The sequence below is a fragment of the Camelina sativa genome, chromosome 10 (assembly GCF_030686135.1).
Source record: "Camelina sativa cultivar CO46 ecotype springtype chromosome 10, ASM3068613v1".
Lineage (NCBI taxonomy): Eukaryota > Viridiplantae > Streptophyta > Magnoliopsida > Brassicales > Brassicaceae > Camelina > Camelina sativa.
In genome coordinates this window covers 13,784,023-13,806,478 of record NC_141889.1, presented here as the reverse complement: position 1 = coordinate 13,806,478, position 22,456 = coordinate 13,784,023, and the positions used below count along the sequence as shown (strand labels likewise).

At 36.4% G+C, this 22,456-nt stretch overlaps 4 protein-coding genes and 2 non-coding genes across 6 annotated transcripts; 2 read left to right on the top strand and 4 right to left on the bottom strand.

Moving 5' to 3' along the window:
• Positions 1 to 120: 120 nt before the first annotated feature.
• Positions 121 to 226, top strand: LOC147936108 (small nucleolar RNA R71). The gene has a single exon (XR_015569756.1). It is a non-coding gene; the product is annotated as a small nucleolar RNA R71 (small nucleolar RNA).
• Positions 227 to 7,670: 7,444 nt separating this feature from the next.
• LOC104718995 (transcription factor bHLH104) lies at positions 7,671 to 9,696 on the top strand. Its single transcript, XM_010436823.3, has 5 exons — positions 7,671 to 8,093; positions 8,490 to 8,795; positions 8,885 to 8,965; positions 9,046 to 9,208; positions 9,294 to 9,696. Exons 1-5 carry the CDS (start codon positions 8,038 to 8,040, stop codon positions 9,534 to 9,536), a joined length of 849 nt encoding a protein of 282 aa, XP_010435125.1. The 5' UTR covers positions 7,671 to 8,037; the 3' UTR covers positions 9,537 to 9,696.
• A 140-nt stretch (positions 9,697 to 9,836) lies between these two features.
• On the bottom strand, positions 9,837 to 9,910 carry TRNAT-AGU (transfer RNA threonine (anticodon AGU)). The gene has a single exon. It is a non-coding gene; the product is annotated as a tRNA-Thr (tRNA).
• A 203-nt stretch (positions 9,911 to 10,113) lies between these two features.
• On the bottom strand, positions 10,114 to 12,264 carry LOC104718994 (uncharacterized). Its single transcript, XM_010436822.3, has 5 exons — positions 11,901 to 12,264; positions 10,988 to 11,102; positions 10,801 to 10,890; positions 10,612 to 10,710; positions 10,114 to 10,425 (listed from the first exon to the last, which is right to left on the bottom strand). The coding sequence occupies exons 1-5, from the start codon at positions 11,966 to 11,968 to the stop codon at positions 10,318 to 10,320; spliced, it is 480 nt and encodes a 159-aa protein (XP_010435124.1). The 5' UTR covers positions 11,969 to 12,264; the 3' UTR covers positions 10,114 to 10,317.
• Positions 12,265 to 18,665: 6,401 nt separating this feature from the next.
• On the bottom strand, positions 18,666 to 19,796 carry LOC104718991 (enoyl-CoA delta isomerase 2, peroxisomal). The gene has a single exon (XM_010436821.3). It carries the CDS (start codon positions 19,509 to 19,511, stop codon positions 18,789 to 18,791), a length of 723 nt encoding a protein of 240 aa, XP_010435123.1. The 5' UTR covers positions 19,512 to 19,796; the 3' UTR covers positions 18,666 to 18,788.
• A 1,411-nt stretch (positions 19,797 to 21,207) lies between these two features.
• On the bottom strand, positions 21,208 to 22,358 carry LOC104718990 (enoyl-CoA delta isomerase 3). Its single transcript, XM_010436820.3, has one exon. It carries the CDS (start codon positions 22,079 to 22,081, stop codon positions 21,365 to 21,367), a length of 717 nt encoding a protein of 238 aa, XP_010435122.2. The 5' UTR covers positions 22,082 to 22,358; the 3' UTR covers positions 21,208 to 21,364.
• Positions 22,359 to 22,456: the final 98 nt, after the last annotated feature.

The following is a 22,456-nucleotide window of genomic DNA, read 5'->3' as shown; positions in this document are numbered from 1 at the left end:
AGTTGCCATCCTTCATCAACGTCTTTGTTCAGGAAGTTGCCGTTAGAAGCAGTGTCAAGCAGCATGCGAATTTTTGGAAGTACACCACGGTATAGAGTGCTTAGCAGTGACTCGTTGCTGAAACCATGGTGTGGACATTGGCTGTGGTGACCTTGAAAAGCTCCCAGGCTTCACAGAATGATTCTGAGCTCTTCTGAGTAAAGCTAGAAATCTCATTCCTGAGACATGCTGTTCTGGAGGTTGAGAAGAACTTGGCCAAGAATGCTTTCTTGCAACCATCCCAAGTGGTGATTGATCTCTTGGGAAGGTTTTTCTCCCATTGATGAGCTTTGTCTCCCAGTGAGAATGGGAAAAGGCGCAACTTGTAACCATCTTCACTCACACCATTGATCTTGGTGAGATTGCACAGACGGTCGAACTCGTCCAAATGGTCTAGTGGATCCTCCATAGGCAACCCATGAAACTTGTTTCCCTGAATCATGGAGATCAGACTGCCTTTGATTTCGAAGTTTTTGTTCTGCACGCCGGGAGGGACGATTCCAGCACGCTGAGTATGAGTGTTCGGTGCATTCCCAGCATCAATGTTTCGCGGTCCTGGATTTGGTCCATTCGGTTGTTCCATAGTGACTGGTACGGGATGATCAGTGGAAATACGAGTTTGTCGTGGTCTTTGCAACCGGTTGATGTCGTCGAGAACAGGAAGGAGATTCTGATGCCCTCTTGATCTGGTGTGCATGCAAAGTTGCAATCAACAGGTACCTGAGATGCAAAACAAACAAGCAGAAAGCCAAAGCAAGTCAGTACTCAGAATGAGAAGTGTAAAAGAACTTAATCTTGCAAAACTTGAAATCTTAAATGTAGCAAAACGAATCCCAAATGGCAACGACGCCAAATTGATACTGAGATTTTTGTATGTCTTAGCAGGTCTCAATTAACCTTATGTGTTGTAGTACTTAAGGTGTCAACCCAAATGGGATGTCGCTAGCAATCAAGATTTCACAAGTCAAGCCAATTCAAAGAGAGTGTTTTTATCTAACAATCCTAGAATGATCAGAATGCAAAATGGAAACGAGTCACAGAACAAGAAACGAGAATGCATGACGAGAAACTAAAATGAATGAAAACGGAGACGAGTCTAAGCATGAACTAAACAACAAGAATCGTAACAGTCTCAGGAATGTAATAAAAATCAGAAAGAAAGAAGTCCTAAGGATGGGAGTAATTGATGTCGGTGGAGTATCCTAGTCTATAGAGCGTTTAACATGCCACAAGCAAACCATCCCTAAACAATGAACATCACTTCTTAGCTAATCCAATCTCTTGACAGAAGCTACTCAAACTCAACCACTTCCAAACCTAGCTCTCGCTAGAGAAACATGATCAAGCATGGCATGAAAAACAAGTTCATTCACGTCAACAAACATCATAGAAAACTAATCTCTTAGGCTAGGAACGTAAGTCTCTGGCACTAGTTGGTTAGACATTTCATCGAACACCTTTTGGATGCGGAAATGTCTAAAACCTAGTTCCAATTGATCAGAGAGAAACTAGTATATCTAACTCTAGTCCAGAAGGGAAACATACAAATCAAAGCTTAAACACTCTACATCCTAAGATCCTCCACCTAATCTATCCCATGCTCAAGAACTACTACACTACTCAGATCCGAAAATCATCATCAAGGATGCAGACATAGAAAACATTGAAACAAGCATTATTAGGTAGATAAAAATAAGATGAACAACTTTGTAGAAGGAATCAAATGCAAAATCTCAATAAATCTCAACGATATCGGAATACATGTCTCAGAAGGTATTTTTTTGCTAGGTTAAAACCTTCTGGGAAGGAAAACAATACGAGATAAAAGATAAGATGTCCCCAAACCAAGACTTAACAAAATGTATATATAATAAAAACGTGTGAATCCCTAAAACTTAAAACGACAAGATAGAGTGTCAGTTCGGGAATCTCCTGAAGCGTGTGAAACCAAACATGTGCGGTCGAGTCACGTGTTGTCTCTCCCTGGGGTGCGGTCGAGTGGAACAGATCGAGTCGAGGTCATACGACTCGATGTGGGTCGAGTGGAGGTGATACGACTCGAGCTGAGTCGAGTGGAGGTGATGGTACTCGAGCTAGGTGTATATGTATCCACTAAAACGGTGATAACTCTTGAACTACCCCACCGATTGACTTGAAATAAACGGCATTGGAAAGATGACTCAATTCTATACAACTTTGGTGAAGACGTCAAAAGCTGAATCCCTCGACCGGTGGCTCGAATGATGGCTCGAGTGGCGACTCGAGTGGTGACTCGAGAGTGACTCGATTATGGAGCTGAGGATGGCTCAATTGTGGAGGTTGAGGATGGCTCGACTGGTGCCGCTGAGAGTGGCTCGATTGCGTCTTTTGAGAGTGGTTCGATCGTTTGCGTCTCCGACGTCTCCTAAACACGTGAAATACTTCGAAATGTACAATACATGCAAGGATGGTGCAAAAACTTCCTAGATATGCAAAGTGTATAAAAAAAGGTTCTAAAATGATGCAAAAAGACTAGTTGTCCTAACTAAATGCATGACAAATACAGGCTAAGAAGATGCAAAATATAGACGTATCACTCGTCATCGTAGATCAGACACTTAAGATAACGGTTTTCTATTATGCTATCATATCGTTGTCTATAATAGCGTTTATTTGTCTGTAATTAAACACTATATAATACTGCTATTGTATATTCAATTATTAATAGATATAGAGATCTGAATTTAAAATTTAAATTTTAGATTATAAAAATTTGTAATTTAATTTATAAAGCTAAAAATAATCAATAATATTAATTATAGTAATTTACAAAGACAACCATTTTTATCTAAATATTATTTACTCAATGTCGAACAAAAAAAATTAAAACTTAAATTTGAAATTGAAAATCACTAAGTTGTCATTCTATTTTCTTCTCCATCCTCTCCATCTTTATTTTTTTTCTTTGCATTCAACTATCTCACCCAGTCTTGTTGTTGGCATCTTCAACCCCACAACCCATCTCATACCTTGATTTTCATATCATGAAACAGTCCAGATCTCCAAGAAAAAAAAAACAGAGGACAAAATGAGAATAAAGAAGAAGATCTAATAGATTAAAGCTTGAATTGAGATAAACTTTAAGATCTGAATCAATTTTAAATCAAAGATGTACTATTAAACTGTAGCAAAAGTTCAAAGAATAGTTCCATTTAAGCTAAAATAAACAAAAATTTGAAGCTAAAACCTGAACAAACGAAAAAAATATCAATGAAAGAAACAACTTAATTTCGTAGAGAATCCAAGGCCAAGCTAGTATAAAGATTAAACCCTAACCTCTTATATGAGGTCACCTCAACTAGATTTGTCACTTTCTTCCCGATACGTTGTCTCAGTCCTCACCATATTGTTTCTTCCTTCATTAGTCGTCGTCATAGATTCCTCCCTTTCCACCGTCGAGAAGTCTCAGATCCAATGCTCCAACAAAAAAGCTCTTATTCTTAGTTCCCAATTATCAATCTATGAGAACATCAATTCCTTCAAAGATCAAACCACAAAGACATCTTTAGACATCGTGGCTCAATTAAATCAAACTACAAAAAAAAACCCAACACTAAAAATTCTCAAAATCATAAGATTTTTGAATGAAAAGCATAAATTGATGAACGCTAAAACAAAATCTCAACAGACTCAAATGCTAACATGTGGAAGGGCAACAGATCTGGGAGACGGGATGGTGGCGACGCCGACGAGGACGAAGGAGATCCCTTGAAAACTTCATAGAATCAACGAAACATCTCTGGTCACATCTTATTTGAATACTCCGGCGGTAGAGATTGAGCGGCGACGAGATCTAGAACAGATCTAGGGGTTCATAATTTTTGGTGGAGAAGAGGAAGATGACTCAGTTAGGTTCGATGGAGTAGAAAGGAAGATTATTCATCTAGTTATGAATCTGGGTTAAGGGTTTTGATGAGTATCCATAGATGAACAGAAGTAGTAGAAATTAAAAAAGCTTGATAAGTGAAACAATGGAGGGAGGAGAGTAAACGAAAGTGAGAGGGAGAATGAAATTTTGGTAGCCGCTTCCTTTTTTTACTAAGTTATAAGCGGACAAATGAATTAGGTTTTTCGCATCGATCAAAGATAGCGTCTCACTTTTGACAAACGCTATAAAAAACTGAGGAGTATGTCAACCATAGCAAAACACCATCAAACGCTATATTATAGTGCTATCAATACCTCAATTTCTTGTAGTGTGTTAAAGCAATTTCTGGGTATTTTGAAGATATTTTTACCTCACAAGAAGGAGCAAGAATCAATGTAGTAAACGAGGCTCTCTCCCCTTGCATTACTCCGGAAGTGAAAGAAAAACTGATTAGTATGTCGTCCACCCTGGAGATCAAAGAAGCCTGTTTTTCCATTCATGCAGATAAGGCCTCGGGACCTGATAGTTTCTCTGCCAGTTTCTTTCAATCAAACTGGCTTATAGACGGGGATGCAATCACTGCGGAAGTCCAATCCTTCTTCATCACCGGAGAACTACACGAAAGGCGAACCACACCCATGTGAGACTCATTCCAAAGATAACTACGGCCCAAAAGGTCTCGGACTATAGACCGATCGCTCTATGTTTAGTTTATTATAAAATCATTGCAAAGCTACTATCAAAGCGACTTTAACCTGTCCTGGACTCCTGTATCTCAGAGAATCAATCTGCCTTTGTGCCTCAGCGAGCTATCTCGGATAACATTTTGATAACACACGAAGCTCTCCACTATTTTAAGACCTCAGGTGCAAAGAAAAGATGCTTCATGGCTGTCAAAACAGATATGAGCAAGGCATATGACAGATTAGAGTGAGACTTCATAAAAGCTGTATTTGACAGGATGGGTTTTCATCAAACCTGGATCCATTGGAACATGCAATACGTGTCCACAGTCTCCTACTTTTTCCTCCTAAATTGTCAAGCAAAAGGCTTAGTTATACCCCAACGCTGTATCAGACAAGGCAACCCCCTGTCCCCATATATCTTTATTCTCTCTAGTGAAGTGCTTTCCAAGCTATGTTTGAAAGCTCAAGCTCAAGGCTTTCTACTTGGGTTACGGGTGGCCAAAGGTAGTCCAAGAGTAAATCGCCTCCTCTTTGCCGATGATACCATGTTCTTCATCCGCTCTGATAAGCACAGTTGCTCAAAGCTTCACATCATTCTACAGAAATACGAAAATGCATCGGGTCAGAAAATCAATCAAGCAAAATCTTCACGTACTTTCTCCACCAAAACGCCTCCAAAGATAAAGGAACAAGCTAAAAGGTTACTTGGAATTCATAAGGAGGGAGGACAAGGCAAATACCTTGGTTTACCTAAGCTGTTTGGTAGAAAAAAGAAGGACATGTTCGCTTTTATTGTGGATCGTATAAAGCAAAAACCTCTCAGTTGGTCCTCTAGGTTCCTATCCATTGCGGGGAAACTCACCATGCTCAAAGCGGTCTTTACTGCAATGCCAACTTACACCATGTCATGCTTCCATCTCCCAGCCTCCCTGTGCAAACGCGTTAAATCCGCTCTTACTCGCTTCTAGTGGGATACAAACACTGAAAAGAAAAAGATGTCTTGGATAGCATGGAAAAGAATCACAAAGCCTCTTAAAGTTGGCGGGCTAGGGCTGAGAGATTTGCAACTTTTCAATAAGGCGCTACTAGCAAAAATCAGCTTGAGACTACTCACAAAACCTAATTGTCTTCTTGCAAAAGTTCTTCTGGGGAAATATTGTAAGTCGTCTCCTTTGTTGGACTGCATCGTACCAACCTCTGCATCCCACGGGTGGCGAAGTATATGTATGGGCAGAGACCTTCTCAAATCGAATTTGGGGATGCTTGTAGGTTCAGGATCATCAATTCCCCTCTGGAGAACTCCATGGCTCTCTACTTCTTGTCCACAAGCACTATGGGACCACCAATGGAAGCCACTCAACTTCTCAGAGTTGCAGATATCCTTCTCCCAGATTCCCGAGACTGGAACCTTGATCTGATTAGAATCATCCTCCCTAACCATGAAAAGGAGATTCGTAAGCTCAAACCCACCGCCACCGGAGCTCCTGATATTTGGGCATGACTACCTACTAATGATGGAGTTTACTCTGCTAAATCAAGGTATCTTGAAGCCTCAAAACTTGCTGAAGGTTCGGTCACTGCTACCTCACCACATCTACCTATCCCTGACCCTTTTAACTGGCATTCCAATATTTGGTCCCTCAAGACATCCCAAAAAACCAAGTTACTACTATGGAAAGCAGCTTAGAATGCTCTACCTGTGGGAGAGAACCTCAAGTTCCAAAATATCTCTGACTCTGCTCTCTGTTCGCACTGCGGAGAGGAGGAATCCACTCTGCATCTTTTCTTCCACTGCCCTTATGCTCTGAAACTATGGTCCATGGTCCCGCTCAAAGATCCCTTCTTCCCTGGCAACCTAACCTCAGTTAAGGAGGGTATCATTAATTCCTCCAATCTCATTTGCTTACCTCCTTCGGGTATAGGTTTGGGACCTGTTGCCCCTTGGATCATTTGGATGCTCTGGACTACTCGCAATCGGTTTGATTTTCAGCAAGATGTGAATATCTGTGGAGGATGCTTTTCTCTTAGCCGTATCTAGAGCAAAAGAATGGCAATCTGCTCAATCCTCCCTACCCAGATCTAACAAGCCACTACGACCCATACCCAAACCTCACCAACCACCCACCTCCCTGATCAGCTACACATATGCCTCCTAGAAGGATAATGAAAAGGCGGGACTAGGGTGGGTCATAAAGGACCGTTTCGGAATCACCGTCTTGCAAGGTTCTATGTCGGTGACCGAGGTAGGTTCTCCGTTGATGTCCGAAGCGCTGGCAACTCTTACCACGGTGGGAGTTGCAATTGAATCGAACATCACAAATATCATTTTCGCTTCCGACTCGCAACTGCTGGTCCAAGCTCTCTATCAGAAGATCCATCCAAAGAAACTTCACGGGACTCTACACGATGTCCTTGTACTCTCTGCTACCTTTAATTCGTGTTCTTTTACTTTTATTCTTCGTAATCAAAATGGCAAAGCTGAGGCTCTCCTCCTTAGTTGTATTGTGCCCTGATTTTAATTAAATTCCTCTTTGCACAAAAAAAAAGATTAAGCGGTAATACACTGATGGGATTAGTGTATAACTAATTGGTTACAAATATCTGTTTTCTGGTTTATTTCTGTCTAGATCAATTTTTTTTTTTGTTTATTCGATTTTTTCCATTTTCTGATTTTTCTTTCTGATCTTTTTAGTTTCCTATTTTGGTCAAAAAAAATTATACAAAGTTTGATATAAATTTGGCCCAGTTACAAAAGTTTCAGTGACAATCCATTTATTTTTATAATCATTTATAATCTAATAGAGAGCAAATATAAAAACGTGGCTAAAGTGTTGATGTAATCAAGATCAAACAACTAGAGAAATTGTTAGAAATATGTTCATAGCTTAAGAAATTAAAAAAAAAAAAAAAAAAAAAAAATCAATCTTCTGTAAAACTCTTGTATAATTTCTGATTTTTTCCGCTAGAGCGATAAATACATTTCGAACATCAGATTAGCACCTAATTAATTATTTAACATGGAATATTAATGCAAACGTATTTAAATGTGTTTCTGACTTTCTGATTTTCTCTCTCTTTCTTCTTCTTCTCTTCGTCCATCTTTCAGTGCCTTAAAAAAAAGGCTGTTTTTTAAACCCGATTTGTCTTTCCCCGAATAGGAATTTTTGAGTGAAAGGAAAAAAATCGTGTCTTTTTTTTTAATTTCCACTAATATCAAATCGGCGAATATTGTTCCCACCATTCTTATCTCCTTGTCGTCACTCGGAATTTTTTTTTTTTAATTAATTGAATCCCTTTTTAAATAATCTAATCTCTCTAATAATTTATATATTTTTCTCAACCTTGGCGTCTCCTCCGTTGAAGCTTTCCCACATTCTCAAATCTGTTCTCGGAGACTCGACTCAAATGTATCCTTCTCTCGACGACGATTTCGTCTCTGATTTGTTTTGCTTCGATCAAAGGTTCTTCCTTTCTCACTCCCCTTCCTTCTTCCTTGCTTCGATTCATTTTGTTTTCGTTTCATTAATCGAATTTAATCCACTTTCCATTCTCAAAATCGTATCTTTAAGTCTCCTGGGTCCTGGCTTTGATTTCCTAATGTTCAATTCGATTTCTGTGAAAGGGTTGTTTTTTCTTCCGCATTTCATGGAAAAAAATTGTGTCTTTTGGTGATGATTTGAGTTTGATGAACCCTGATGTAATTTCTTGTTTACCCTAAGATTTGATTCGGTTTAAATTGTATAGGAGATGGTAACTCTATGGACCTTTTTGTTGTGTTAATCTGATAGTCTTATTGGTTATATATATACTCTCTACTGATGGATGTGGATCTCTCTCTGTTCATGACTCTCTTGCAGTAATGGAGCAGAACTCGATGATTACACACAATTTGGTGTGAATCTGCAGCCTAATCAAGAAGATACCTTCCCGGATTTTGTGTCATATGGTGTGAATTTGCAGCAGGATTCAGGAGAAGTCTTTAGCATTGGAGCTCAATTGGACTTGTCGTCGTTTGATGGTGTTTTGCCGCAGGAGCCAGAACAAGTAGGGGGAAAAGACTGTGGAACTGTGCAGGAAGAAGAAGTAGAGATAGATTCTGGATCATCTGCTGGAGCTGTTAAGCAGGAACAGGAACATTTAGATGATGATTATTCAAGAAAGCGGTAAAGTTTTGGAAAGTAATTCATACTTTTTTGTGAGCTGGTGGTAGTTGATTGTGTGTTTTGATAGAATCTATGATGGTTGTTAATAGGGCAAGGACTGGATCCTGTAGCAGAGGAGGAGGAACCAAAGCGTGTCGTGAAAGATTGAGGAGGGAGAAGCTAAATGAGAGGTATATAGAGCTTAGTCTATCTGTGTTGACTTTTGTTTTATGAATTAAGTTTTCTTAAGAAGATAAAATATGTTGGTTAGGTTCATGGATTTGAGCTCGGTTTTGGAGCCTGGGAGGACTCCGAAGACAGATAAACCGGCTATAATCGATGATGCAATCCGTGTCTTGAATCAACTTAGAGACGAAGCTCATAAGCTTGAAGAAACTAACCAGAAGCTTTTAGAGGAGATCAAGAGTCTCAAGGTTGGTTCATCACTTTCTTCATAAACCAATAATCTTGTTCTATTGAATTGAGAGTGGATTTTTAAGTTTTTACATATCTTTATAGGCGGAGAAGAACGAGCTAAGGGAGGAGAAACTAGTGTTGAAGGCGGATAAGGAGAAGACGGAACAACAGTTAAAGTCAATGGTGGTTCCATCTTCAGGGTTCATGCCTCAGATTCCAGCCGCATTTAACCACAACAAAATGGCTGTTTACCCGAGTTACGGTTACATGCCAATGTGGCATTATATGCCTCAATCAGTTCGTGATACATCTCGTGATCAAGAACTCAGGCCTCCTGCTGCATAGAAACTCTCAATTGTTTTTTTTGTTTTTTGATACCCATAGGGAACTTAGAGAGATATCTCAATCACTTGGTTTTAGGATTCATCCGTTTGGCAAGTGTAAAAGCTTTACTCTTGGTCTTGGGTTGTATTTTTAAATAAAAATGTATAATTTAACTCCTAAAGCTTGTGATTTCTTGTTTCTAGTAGATTTTATGCAAATAGAGACTTTGACTGTTCTGTTTTTTTCTCTAATCCGAGTCTTTTTACATATAGCCGGTTTATCTGTTAGCACCAAAATTTTAGGTCAGAACAAAAAAGTAATTGCTCTCGTTGAGAGTTGAACTCAAGACCTCCCGCTTACTAAACGGGTGCTCTAACCAACTGAGCTACGAGAGCTTCTTGTTGCTAACACCTTCCCTATGTAAATTAATATTTACCGTTCACTGAGTAGAGCCATTCAGATGACATTTACCAATTAAGTAATTAGCAACTTAGTGAGGAAGTAAAATGGGTTTTACTGAGGTTAGTTAACCTAATGGCTATTACGTAAGTTAATGAATCAGTCAAATTGTGAAATAAGACGTAACAAGAACAGCAAATTCGAAATTGAAATGGTGTCTCTCTAAAGATGCATAAATATCTCTACAAAATGTATCATAAGCTTCATGAAAATAAGCAAAATGATTTGCACAGACATTGCCTTTCAATGGCCTCATCAGATACAATCTTTAAACACATCCTGGATTACAAAATGAAAAATAAAATACAGACTCAAATAAACCGGAAGAAACACCTGGCCTTTCTTAGTTTGCTTTTGCCTTTGGAGCCGTCTTCTTCCTGAGTTGCCTACCGTGTCTCCTTGAGTTCTTCATTCCAATAAAGAAGAGCAGTCCTCCAAGGAGAGCCAAGCTCTGAAGAGACGAAACACAAAATAGAAGGTGGTCTCAGGTCTAGATCAAGATTGAATATGAAACATAAATTTCACCCTGTTAACCGCTACTTATATTGATTTTCTAGGAATGAGTTTGTTTGTAATTCACTCTAGTTTATTGCTATGCAAGGATAAGAAATAATAAACCAAAATAAGATTTGCTAACCTGAGTAAATTTTGAAAAGAGTTGGCCGAATTCCTTCCTGTCGACATCATAGTTGTAGAAATCATACAAAATTGGGGTTGCAACGGCTTGATGCAGAAGCTGAAACACGATATTGCTAAGAGTTTAACAGGTTTTTCTATATTCAGGTAAACAACAATAATTTAGAAAGGAATAGTAGTTGTTACATACCAAGAGATAAGCTCCCAAGGTGCTGCCAAAGACGAACATTAGTCCACCAATACCCTTCAAGGCTATGGCAGCAGCAACAAGAAGCTTCATCTGCAAACCAAGCAGATTTAACAAAACAAGGAAACTCAAAATCTATTTGGTAAATGTTCTTGGACAAAGTATATAATAGAAACGAAGAGGCACGTACATCAACTGGTGGCAAATGCTGGCCAGTATGAGTTGTCAAGTGGTTTACAAAGGCATTGAACTTTGGTTTCAAAGATTTAGCTGATCGGCCACCATCCTCACCAAAATCATTGAACCTGCTCGAAGAAACAGGTAAAGAACAAAAGTGGCATTAAAGTATCTCTGCGAGTGAAACAGATTGCAATGCATCTCATATAACCAAGTGGAGAGAGTCAAAGGGAAGAAAGGAAAAAGGAAATAGATTTCTTAAAGAGATAGATAAGTAGAGAAGTACACATATTACACAACCAAACTCCACTAAAATCGATATTTATCAATACTGCATTTGTAAAGTCAGTACAATTGTGTAACTACAACATAAGAAAGAACCTAACAAGGTTAGTTGAAGTAAACTACAGTAGAGTTTGGACACGTTCCAAGACTTACAATCACACCACCACCAACAAAGACCAACTCAACAAGCAACTTTTAACCCCCAACTAAAGAGGGCAGTAAAGTAAAAAACTTTAGAAAACCAAAGCACCAAAATTACAGAGAGAGAGAGAGAGACATAAATCAAACAATGTAATGAACTAATGATCAATCACAATCAAACTCTAACCAGAAACAGCTTATAATATATCACATCAATCAAATTCAAACCCATAGCAAGATCCACACTTTTCTCTTCAATCTCCTCAGAAACCACCAACCACACTAATCTATAAATCGAGCTACCAAATTAAAGAAATTAACGTAAATCCATTGACTCTGCTCTCTAAGACGACAATGCAAGGATATATCTCTCTCACGAATAAGCAACACATTGAACTAAAAGAGACAAAGGAGCAAAAAAAAAAAGCAAGATCCTAAAATAGTCAAAAGAGCAGATCTAGAACGAGTCGGAGAGTAGTAGAAGAGAAGAAATAGCTTACTCTTGCCATGCGGAGAGAAGAAAGACGGAAACAAACAGAGCTCTACCAAGGAAAGAAACCAACTCCATTGAAAGCTCTTTCTCTCTCTTTGCTTTCTCCCTTCTCCGGAATCAAAAACGCAGAAGACAAAAAGAGAGAAGTCAGATTTGGTTCCTTAAATCAAAAAGAAGAAAGAAAACGAAGAGGCCTCTTTTAATTTTTGAAATATTTTAGAAATTGGGGGAGGGGGTCAAAAAGGTTGAAGAAGGAAGGAGAGTTGCTTCGTAGACCGACACGCGCGAGTACATTTAATGTTGGCTTTTTATAATTCGCTACTTTGTTGGGAAGTAAATGCCACGTAGGATACTTAACACGTGGTTTAGCCAATGAGGTTCTTCCAAGAGTCCTAGTCATTTAAACTATTTAAGCCGGCGACCAATAAAAAACGCGGCTCATTTACTACTAACATTGTCTGCACCTTTTTTAATACATGGACCGCCCTTCTTCTTTCTTTATTTCCTTCTTTCTTTTTTTTTTAAAAAATATTACAGCATTTTTATTCTATTTAATAAGTCTACAATTTACGGTAAAACCTCTATAAATTAATAAAATCAAGATCATAAAATTTTATTAATTTATAAAAGTTTTAATTTATCGATAAATTATAATAATATATTAATTTATGATTTTATTTTCATTTTCATAGTTTTGAATATATTTTTATTGAAAATAAGATACTTTTGTTATTATTCACAGTTTTATAAAATTTTCTCAATTTATAATTTTGGCTATCGTAATATGATGGATGTCAATGGTTTACTAGATTATCCAGATAAAAATGATAAATGTTTAGAAATTCTGAGTTTAAAATAAAATTGATCTTACTATCCTTCATGATGAAGTCTAAGAAGATATTTATGTATCTTTATAACTAATTATATGTAAGGAAGCAACTATCGCGTCTAGGACGCTCAACAATTGTTTGATGCAATTTGAGAAAACAACACAAAAAAATTTTGATGCAATGAGAAATATTTTAGATGAATTCAAACAAGAATGCAAATTCAAGAATAAGCAAACAACAATAGAGTCATATTTTACTAAATATTTTTAGATATATGTATATATATATCTTTTTTATATATCATTATTAATTTATGATATTTATGGAACCATATTTTTACATAGGATTTCAAAAAAAAGTATTATCTTATTATTTTATTATTTTAAAATTATATTAATGTCGACTTAAACTCGTCTCATCTTTATTTTTCAACCAAACTTTAATTAAAATAGAACTCCAAGATTGGTACCCCAAACCGAAAAGAAAGTGTTTACAATAGAAATTCATGAGACTAACGATATAGGACGACCGAGCAATGCAATCCTTCTTCACATTCGACAATCGTGAAATCTTAAACAGGCTAAAGAGTGGAAAGAAAGTCAAGAAAACAACACAAATTTTTTTTGATGCAATGAGAAATATTATAGATGAGTTCAAACAAGAATGCAAATTCAAGAATAAGCAAACAACAATAGAGTCATATTTTACTAAATATTTTTAGATATATGTATATATATATATATTTATTTTATATTATTATTAATTTATGATATTTATGGGACCATATTTTTACATAGGATTTCAAAAAAAAGTATTATCTTATTATTTTATCGAATTGTGTCATTTTTTACGCCGGTCCAACTCGGAACCAGAAAAATTTATTAATTTATAGTGAGTATTAATTTAAAGAGTATTAATATATAGAGGTTAGAGGTTCTATTGTAGGTTGGTTTTGACGCAATTGCACACCAAAAAAAAATCATATATAATAATTTTTTTATATACATGGTATAAATTCGATCTTGCAAAGCAAAGTTAACAAAATTCTTGTCTTTGTTTTCTTCATTTGATAAGTATATATTGGAATAGTGTGTTATCGCCCGGCGGCCAATATATTGGAAGATCAATGAGATCACCATATATCAAAATTATGAACATTTAAAATTTAATAATGATCTAGATAATCTATATTTATTTTGATATAGTCGATATTATCAATCTACTGTCGCACTTGTATAAAAACAAAATTTAAAGAAATCGATAACTTCATCAGAAATTTAAAAAGACAAAAACAACTCACAAAATTTAATACCAACAACTAATCAAACATACTTATGTAAGAGCTGTAATTATGTAAGGACTGAATGCATATAATGTTTTTATTCAGAAATGTATTAAAATCAATCATAATACAATTAAAGTTGTGAACTGCAATATTATTTTTACCAATAAAATTTTAATTTAAATTAATTTTGGTATTTAAAATTCAGAAATTAAAACTTTAGTTATTAATTAAAAAAATGAAAGTATATAATTATATTATTATTAATAAATTAATATGAAATCCGTACCGCAAATTGTTTTTCACCAATCAAACATTATTTTGTACTGCTTATTTTGGAATAACCACACTTGTCCTGCAAATACATTTGTCCCGCACGTACCGCAGTTGAACCGTACCGCACTATCAAATTTTTTGTCTCGCACTACTAAATCCGCGATTACCATTCCGACCCTTAAATAGTAGTAGAATTTAGCTTGCGGCATACCGCAAAATATATTTTTCAACAATCATAATTGAATTAATTTAACATGTTTAGTATTCTAATATCTTGGTTTTAACAAAATAATATTACGATGATTTATTTGTATTATACCAATGGATTAATAATATTTTAAAACTATATTAATGTCGACTTAAACTCGTCTCATCTTTATTTTTCAACCAAACTTTAATTAAAATAGAACTCCAAGATTGGTAGCCCAAACCGAAAAGAAAGTGTTTACAAAAGAAATTTATGAGATTAACGATATAGGACGACCGAGCAATGCAATCCTTCTTCACATTCGACAATCGTGAAATCTTAAACAGGCTAAAGAGTGGAAAGAAAGTCAAGAAAACAACACAAATTTTTTTTGATGCAATGAGAAATATTATAGATGAGTTCAAACAAGAATGCAAATTCAAGAATAAGCAAACAACAATAGAGTCATATTTTACTAAATATTTTTAGATATATATATATATTTATTTATTTTATATTATTATTAATTTATGATATTTATGGGACCATATTTTTACATAGGATTTCAAAAAAAAGTATTATCTTATTATTTTATCGAATTGTGTCATTTTTTACGCCGGTCCAACTCGGAACCTGAAAAATTTATTAATTTATAGTGAGTATTAATTTAAAGAGTATTAATATATAGAGGATGAGAGGTTCTATTGTAGGTTGGTTTTGACGCAATTGCACACCAAAAAAAAATCATATATTATAATTTTTTTATATACATGGTATAAATTCGATCTTGCAAAGCAAAGTTAACAAAACTCTTGTTTTTGTTTTCTTCATTTGATAAGTATATATTGGAATAGTGTGTTATCGCCCGGCGGCCAATATATTGGAAGATCAATGAGATCACCATATATCAAAATTATGAACATTTAAAATTTAATAATGATCTAGATGATCTATATTTATTTTGATATAGTCGATGTTATCAATCTACTGTCGCACTTCTATAAAAACAAAATTTAAAGAAATCGATAACTTCATCAGAAATTTAAAAAGACAAAAACAACTCACAAAATTTAATACCAACAACTAATCAAACATACTTATGTAAGAGCTGTAACTATGTAAGTATTGAATGCTTATAATGTTTTTAATCAGAAATGTATTAAAATCAATCATAATACAATTAAAGTTGTGAACTGCAATATTATTTTTACCAATAAAATTTTAATTTAAATTAATTTTGGTATTTAAAATTCAGAAACTAAAACTTTAGTTATTAATTAAAAAAATGAAAATATATAATTATATTAGTTATTAATAAATTAATATGAAATCCGTACCAAAAATTGTTTTTCACCAATCAAACATTATTTTGTACCGCTTAATTTGGAATAACCGCACTTGTCCTACAAATACATTTGTCCCGCACGTACCGCAGTTGAACCGTACCGCACTATCAAATTTTTTGTCTCGCACTACTAAATCCGCGGTTACCATTCCGACCCTTAAATAGTAGTAGAATTTAGCTTGCGGCATACCGCAAAATATATTTTTCAACAATCATAATTGAATTAATTTAACATGTTTAGTATTCTAATATCTTGGTTTTAACAAAATAATATTACGATGATTTATTTGTATTATACCAATGGGTTAATAAAATTTTAAAATTATATTAATGTCGATTTAAACTCGTCTCATCTTTATTATTCAACCAAACTTTAACTAAAATAGAACTCCAAGATTGGTAACCCAAACCGAAAAGAAAGCGTTTAGAAAAGAAATTTATGAGATTAACGATATAGGACGACCGAGCAACGCAATCCTCCTTCACATTCGACAATCGTGAAATCTTAAACAGGCTAAATAGTGGAAAGAAAGTCAAGAACAAGTGGAATTCATCTAAAAGGTTAGAAAACACTGGTCAATCTCCAGAGATTTGGATTGTCGTGACTAGTTTTGCAACTTGTCTCATCTTATAACTCTGTTCCGTGATATTTTAAAATTTTTAAGAAGTTTAACAAATATTATATCTGCCATAGTTTAAGGGTTCAACTAATAATTAAATTAAATATATACAAAATTTAAAATTTGAATATGCTTGTTAAGTTAAAATTTCTACTTACTCGAATTTGGATTCAAGTTTGATCTTATATGTAATATGAATTGATTTGGATTCAAATTTGATCATAGTTGAAATATGAATTTTATCGTTGGCTAAAAATTTTATCTTTAGGCAAAGTGGAACGTTAAATTTTATATGTATGTTTTTAAAATTTTGAATCACAATAAAATGTAAGAAAAATTATTTTTATATTAATTTAATTTATATAATAATAATTTTTAAAAAAAATGTACGGTTAGTACGTAAAGTTTTGATTCGATTTCGGTTCCTCTAAATTCGGTTTTGTTTTAGTTGGGTACATTTGAATTGGCTTTTTGGCGCAGAACTAGTTAACACATTCGATATGATATGTTAAAATAAATTAATTCAATTATAATTATATGAAAAATTGTTTCACAATATACCGAAATCCTAGTTTAATGCTTTATAAGACATAGGAGCGCAAAGCAACACTGTTATCCTAAATACTTCAAAAATTTTGCACAAAATAGCGATGAGAGAGATTCCACAAAAAAATCTCTCTCTCGCAAAACCCTAGTTCTATACCCGCCGCCGCCGTCTAAAGTTTGTTCGTCTCTCCGCTGCCCGAGTCTTTGTCGGTGGTGTGAGTGGGCTCTGCTTTCCTTCTTTTATTTCCTAGTTGTAGTAGTAGGCGACCCGTTTTCCTCCTCTTCAGCGTGCTAAGGATCAGTCCTACTGTTTGCGTCGTGACGGTGTGGCGGATGGCGAGATCTCGGCTCGCCTTCCTCTCCGGATTTTGGTGGTTGCTCGAAGCTGCTTTAGGCGCCCTTCCTTGCGGCGGGAAGTCGGATCTGAGTTTGGACCACGAACTTCCTTCAGTTTCCTCTACCCTTCCGCCGGAGATGCTAGCTGTTCGGAGGTATAGTCGAGTCGGATTTTAGAGTCTTAGAGTCTACTGGTTGTTGATGAGGCTTCAGGGTGCGTTGGTGGCCGATATTTTCGGACACCCACAAAGCTGACGCTTTCCTCAAGAGCTTCCTCAATTTCTGGTGTCATTCCGACCAAGAAGCAAGACAACAAAGTAGATGCAATGTAGCCAATCCGGATATGCACCGTGAGGTGATGATATGCTATCTTGTGCTTCAACTCCTTATCTTGAGATGATTAGCATTTTGGTATTGTGTGACTAGTTTGGAAAAGCTTTAGCTCTTGCTGGTTGTGTCTTGTGTCTCTTGGTCGGGTCAGTCGGATGTATTGTTCGTTTTAGGTTTAGGACCAGAACAGTGAAAGTCGGAGAGACCAAGCTTTTATGATAATGCGCCTCCTGGGTATTGAAGTTATTGAGACAAGTTCTTCACGTCGATCATGAAGATCTCATAGCTAGGATTTGATATGCTTTCAGTATTGGTTTAGGCCTTCTTTGTGTTAGTATTTGTTTTCGTGTCATTGGGTCAATTTAGGTGGTTTAAGAGATGATTTCACTCTGAGTCGTAGTGTGTTCTATCTCGTTGTGGTTAAAAAATGCAATGGTTCTCGATTAGGTAGCGTTGGATCCGCCCAGTGTTCCAGGGTTGTACTTGATCAACCATTGTATTTGTTTTGTGGTCCAAGTCTTTTGGGATGAATGTAATGTGCCTTTGATTTGGTTGTATCATTTGGTTAATGGAAAATTGATGTTTGAGCCAAAAAAAAAAAAATAGCGATGAGAGAGACCAAAACAGCACTGTTTATGTCAAAACAACACTGATTCGAGAAAAGCAGACCAAAACAGAACTGTTTCTCCTTTTCAGATAACCACTTCAAGTTCAACCCCTAGCTAAACCAACTCCAATTCCCGGTTACCTCGAGTTCATTTATTTAGCTCTAAACCGAATCCTAATTATTTCGGTTACGGATTTAAAACCAATACTAAAGAACAACAACACTGAAAAAGCCAACATTGAACATGTTTATTATATCTGCGACCATAATTCTAGTTTCACATTGTGTTTCTCCCAAAACAAATGTATTCTTTTGTTTGAAACCAAAGACTCACTCTCTTAAAGAGGCTTTGAGAGCTTGGGAGTTGCAAGACTCTAGCCTCTACACCAAGAATACCACAAAGCTCACAAATATAATCTTTGAACATGTTTTGTTTATTATTCTGCAATCATAATTCTAGTTTTAAATTGTGTTTCTCCCAAAACAATTTTTTTCTTTCTTTGTTTAAACCAAAGACTCAATCTCGAAGAGAGGCTTTAGAGCTTGGGAGTTGCAAAGACTCTAGCCTCTACACCAAGAATACCACAAAGCTCCGGATACAAACTCTTCCTTATCGACGCATACACCTCACCACTCCATTTCTTCGCCGCCAACTTCTCACCAAGGCGCACGGTAGCCTCCACAACACCTTCCGCGCTATCATACGCCGCAGTGTCAACGATCCCCAAACCCACCGCTTCTTCTCCTCTGATTTTCTTCCCGCTCAGCAACAGCTCTCTCCTCGCCGCGCTGGTCCCGATCTTCGCCCTAACCAACGCCGAGAAATATTCCGGCATCGAAAGACCTATGTCAACCTCGCTCATGTACAAAACCCCACGGTCTTTCCTCATGAAGACGTAGTCGTGGCTCAAAGCCAGAATCAGTCCCGCGGCGGCGGCGTGGCCGTTCAAGGCGGCGATCGTAGGCATAGGGAGATCGAGAAGCGCTGCGACAACCGGTTTGAATGATTCGACCATCTGGTGAAGCCGGTTCGCGGCTCCGGTTTTGGATCCGGCGGTTTGAGCCCAGGCGAGGTCGAAGCCGTTGGAGAAGAATTTGCTGTGACCGGTGGTGATGAGCACGGATCCACGTTTGGACTGAGATTTGGCTTGATCGAGGAGGGAGAGAATGGTGGCGATCGTGTCGGGATGGAATCTGTGTTCGCCGTCGCCGGTTAGGGTTAAGAGGAAGAGATCGCCGCGTTTCTCTAACGTACACATGGTGGTGGTGGTGATCGGCGGAAGAAGGATTGATCTTGAAATGTGTGAATTTGGAGAGATCTTATCTTTGATTAATAAATATTTTGATTGCGATCGATTCAATTTTTAAAGGCCCAATAGGCCGGCGTGTACCAATCTCTTTTTTTTTTTGGTCAAACTCAAAATTTAATTTTAGATGACATTTCCTTAAGAATGGCAAAACAATCAAAAGACTATGTAGATAAACTTGAACTTTTGTGTTAAATAATGTTCAAAAAATAATATATCTATACTCTAGAGTAATGTTTTGAATTTTAATTTTTGCTCATAAAATAATAATTTTATTGACTATAAAAAATTTAATATCTGAATATTATATATGTTAACAAAAATTGTTAATTGCACTTGATTCGTCCTATTTTGGGTGGTTGACGACGATCCACACAATTCAAGACGTGACACAAATATATCACTCAAAAAATTTTGGTCTCAAAAAATACTCCATACGTGCAAATCTGTGTCTATCAAGTAGACTTTGATCTTCATAGCTACAGGACTTACACTCATTTTTTTCTGCATTCTTATTTGGTCTTCAAACCAACGGTACTAGATTAATGATGTGACATTCAAAATACATAATGTTACTGTAAAAAGTATCCATTTTTCAAGTGTAAAAATAAAAAGTATCCAACGACACAACTTCTTTATTTTGTTTTTTCTATTCAACATGTACTAAACACACAGGGTAAATTACTGCAGGGGTCAATCTATTTTTGACCCTACGCCAAAAAAATTTTTAAAAAGTTTAGAACTTTATTTGCTGATTTAAAAAATTTGGGCTCTTAATTATCATAAATCAAACATTAAAGGTCTTAAAAACCTTATATTTTTTTTAATAACGAGATATAATGTAAAAAAACTATCGGCATCGACCCTAAATCGAGATTAGATATGTGTATCTGGTTTTATTATTCATGGTCTCTCTTAAAATATAAGTTGAAAAAGAAGATCATAGTGCCATTAAAAGAATGTCAACAAGGCCGATCTTTAGTGTAACGGCGGAGAACAAGGAGGTGTGTCGAGTGTGGAAACTGGATGAGGTATAATTTTTTTTCCTTCTAATATATATATTAATAATATTTTATGTTGGTTTATTAATTAAGAAGATTAATCGTATAAAAGTATGATGAATCTTCCTACCACGATTTTAATAGAGTTTGACAATACATATACAGCTTACATTCCACCATATCCAATATGAAGTCAACCAAACTCTCGAATGTAAGGCGTACATGTATTGCACCTCTAAAATGTTAGAAGGAAAAACACAAGTATGATAATATTTTGTAGCTATAATTAATTAGAATCGTGGATAATTAATTTACTATCGTGAGTTCATGGTCTTTCAAATAAATAAATAAAAATATCTACATCTTTTCTCACAACCTAAGCAATAGATATTTTCAAGAAAAAAAAAAAAAAAACCTAAGCAATAGATGTATATATGAGTTGTTAACAGTATAGTTTATAACAGATGGTCTTGCCATGGGAGAGCAAACCAAAGTGATATTAGTCTGAATCAGACGTAATTAAGTATCAATTTGTAGTCGCTGGAATTTTCAGCTTTAGTTAAAACAAAATTTTGGTCGTCGCCTAAATCGCAGCAACTCATCTATGTTTGAGTTTGTTGCCCTAATAATTTAGTTTCTGGTCGCTGTAAAATAAGAAGGCCATATTATTAAAATTTCAACTTGCAATGTCACAAACTATGAAACTTTATACTTTATAGAGATAGACGTTGACTTTTGTAGGGCAGTAGTCATTTTTCAAACATTATTTGTCTCCCAACAAGACAATGAATATTTCTAATGGGCTTAGAGATTGTGACTTGCCATGTTATTTCCCGTTAAGTTCAGCATCCGACAAAGCTCCGGATACAAACTCTTCCTTATGGATACATACACCTCACCATTCCATTTCTTAGCGGCCAAACTTTCCCCTAGGCTCAATGTTGCCTCCACTACACCTTCCGCACTATCATGCGCCGCCGAGTCCACGATTCCAAGAGCCACCGCTTCTTCTCCTTTGAGCTTCTTCCCGCTCAGCAACAGCTCCCGCCTCGCGATACCTGACCCAACCTTAGCCACGACCAATTCAGAGAAGTAGTCTGGAACCGGCAGCCCAATGTCCACCTCGCTCATGTATAGAACCCCACGGTCTTTCCTCATGAAAACGTAGTCGTGGCTCAGCGCAAACATCAGCCCCGAGGCAGCCGCGTGGCCATTCAAGGCGGCGATCGTTGGCATGGGGAGATCGAGAAGCGCTGCAATCACGGTCTTGAAGGATTTGACCATTTGGTGAATCCGTTCTATGGCCCCGGATCCAGCGGATTGAGCCCATGCAAGATCGAAGCCGTTGGAGAAGAATTTTCCATGACCGTTCGTGATGAGGACAGATCCCTTCGTGGACTGAGCTTTGGCTTGTTCGAGAAGCGAGATAACGGATGCGATTGTATCCGGGTGGAATCTGTGCTCGTCGTCGCCTGTTAGGGTTAGGAGAAAGAGATCCCCACGCTTTTCTAACGTACACATGGTGCGTATGTTTAGGATTTAGGAGTGAGTTGGTAAAAAAACTGTGATGTTGAAGTGAGAATGAAGTTGAATAATTAATAGTGGGAGGGGGAACGAGAAGAGACACAACATGTACATTTATTAGACATGTTTTGCCACTAAGTCTTTAAATTGGGTAATCTTCCCAACCATTTTGATGTCAGTGTCACCATGTTATAGTTTAATAAATGCCGACGAGGCAATGTGTACTTGTGTAGGAATGTGTAATTTTCTTGCCTAAAACGAAATTCGAATTGTTTATTTCCTTGTACATGATGATCGATTACCAATTTCTCCTTCGACAACTAAGAGTGATTTGAGTACAGAACTTTCGTAAATCATTTTTTTCAATGACAG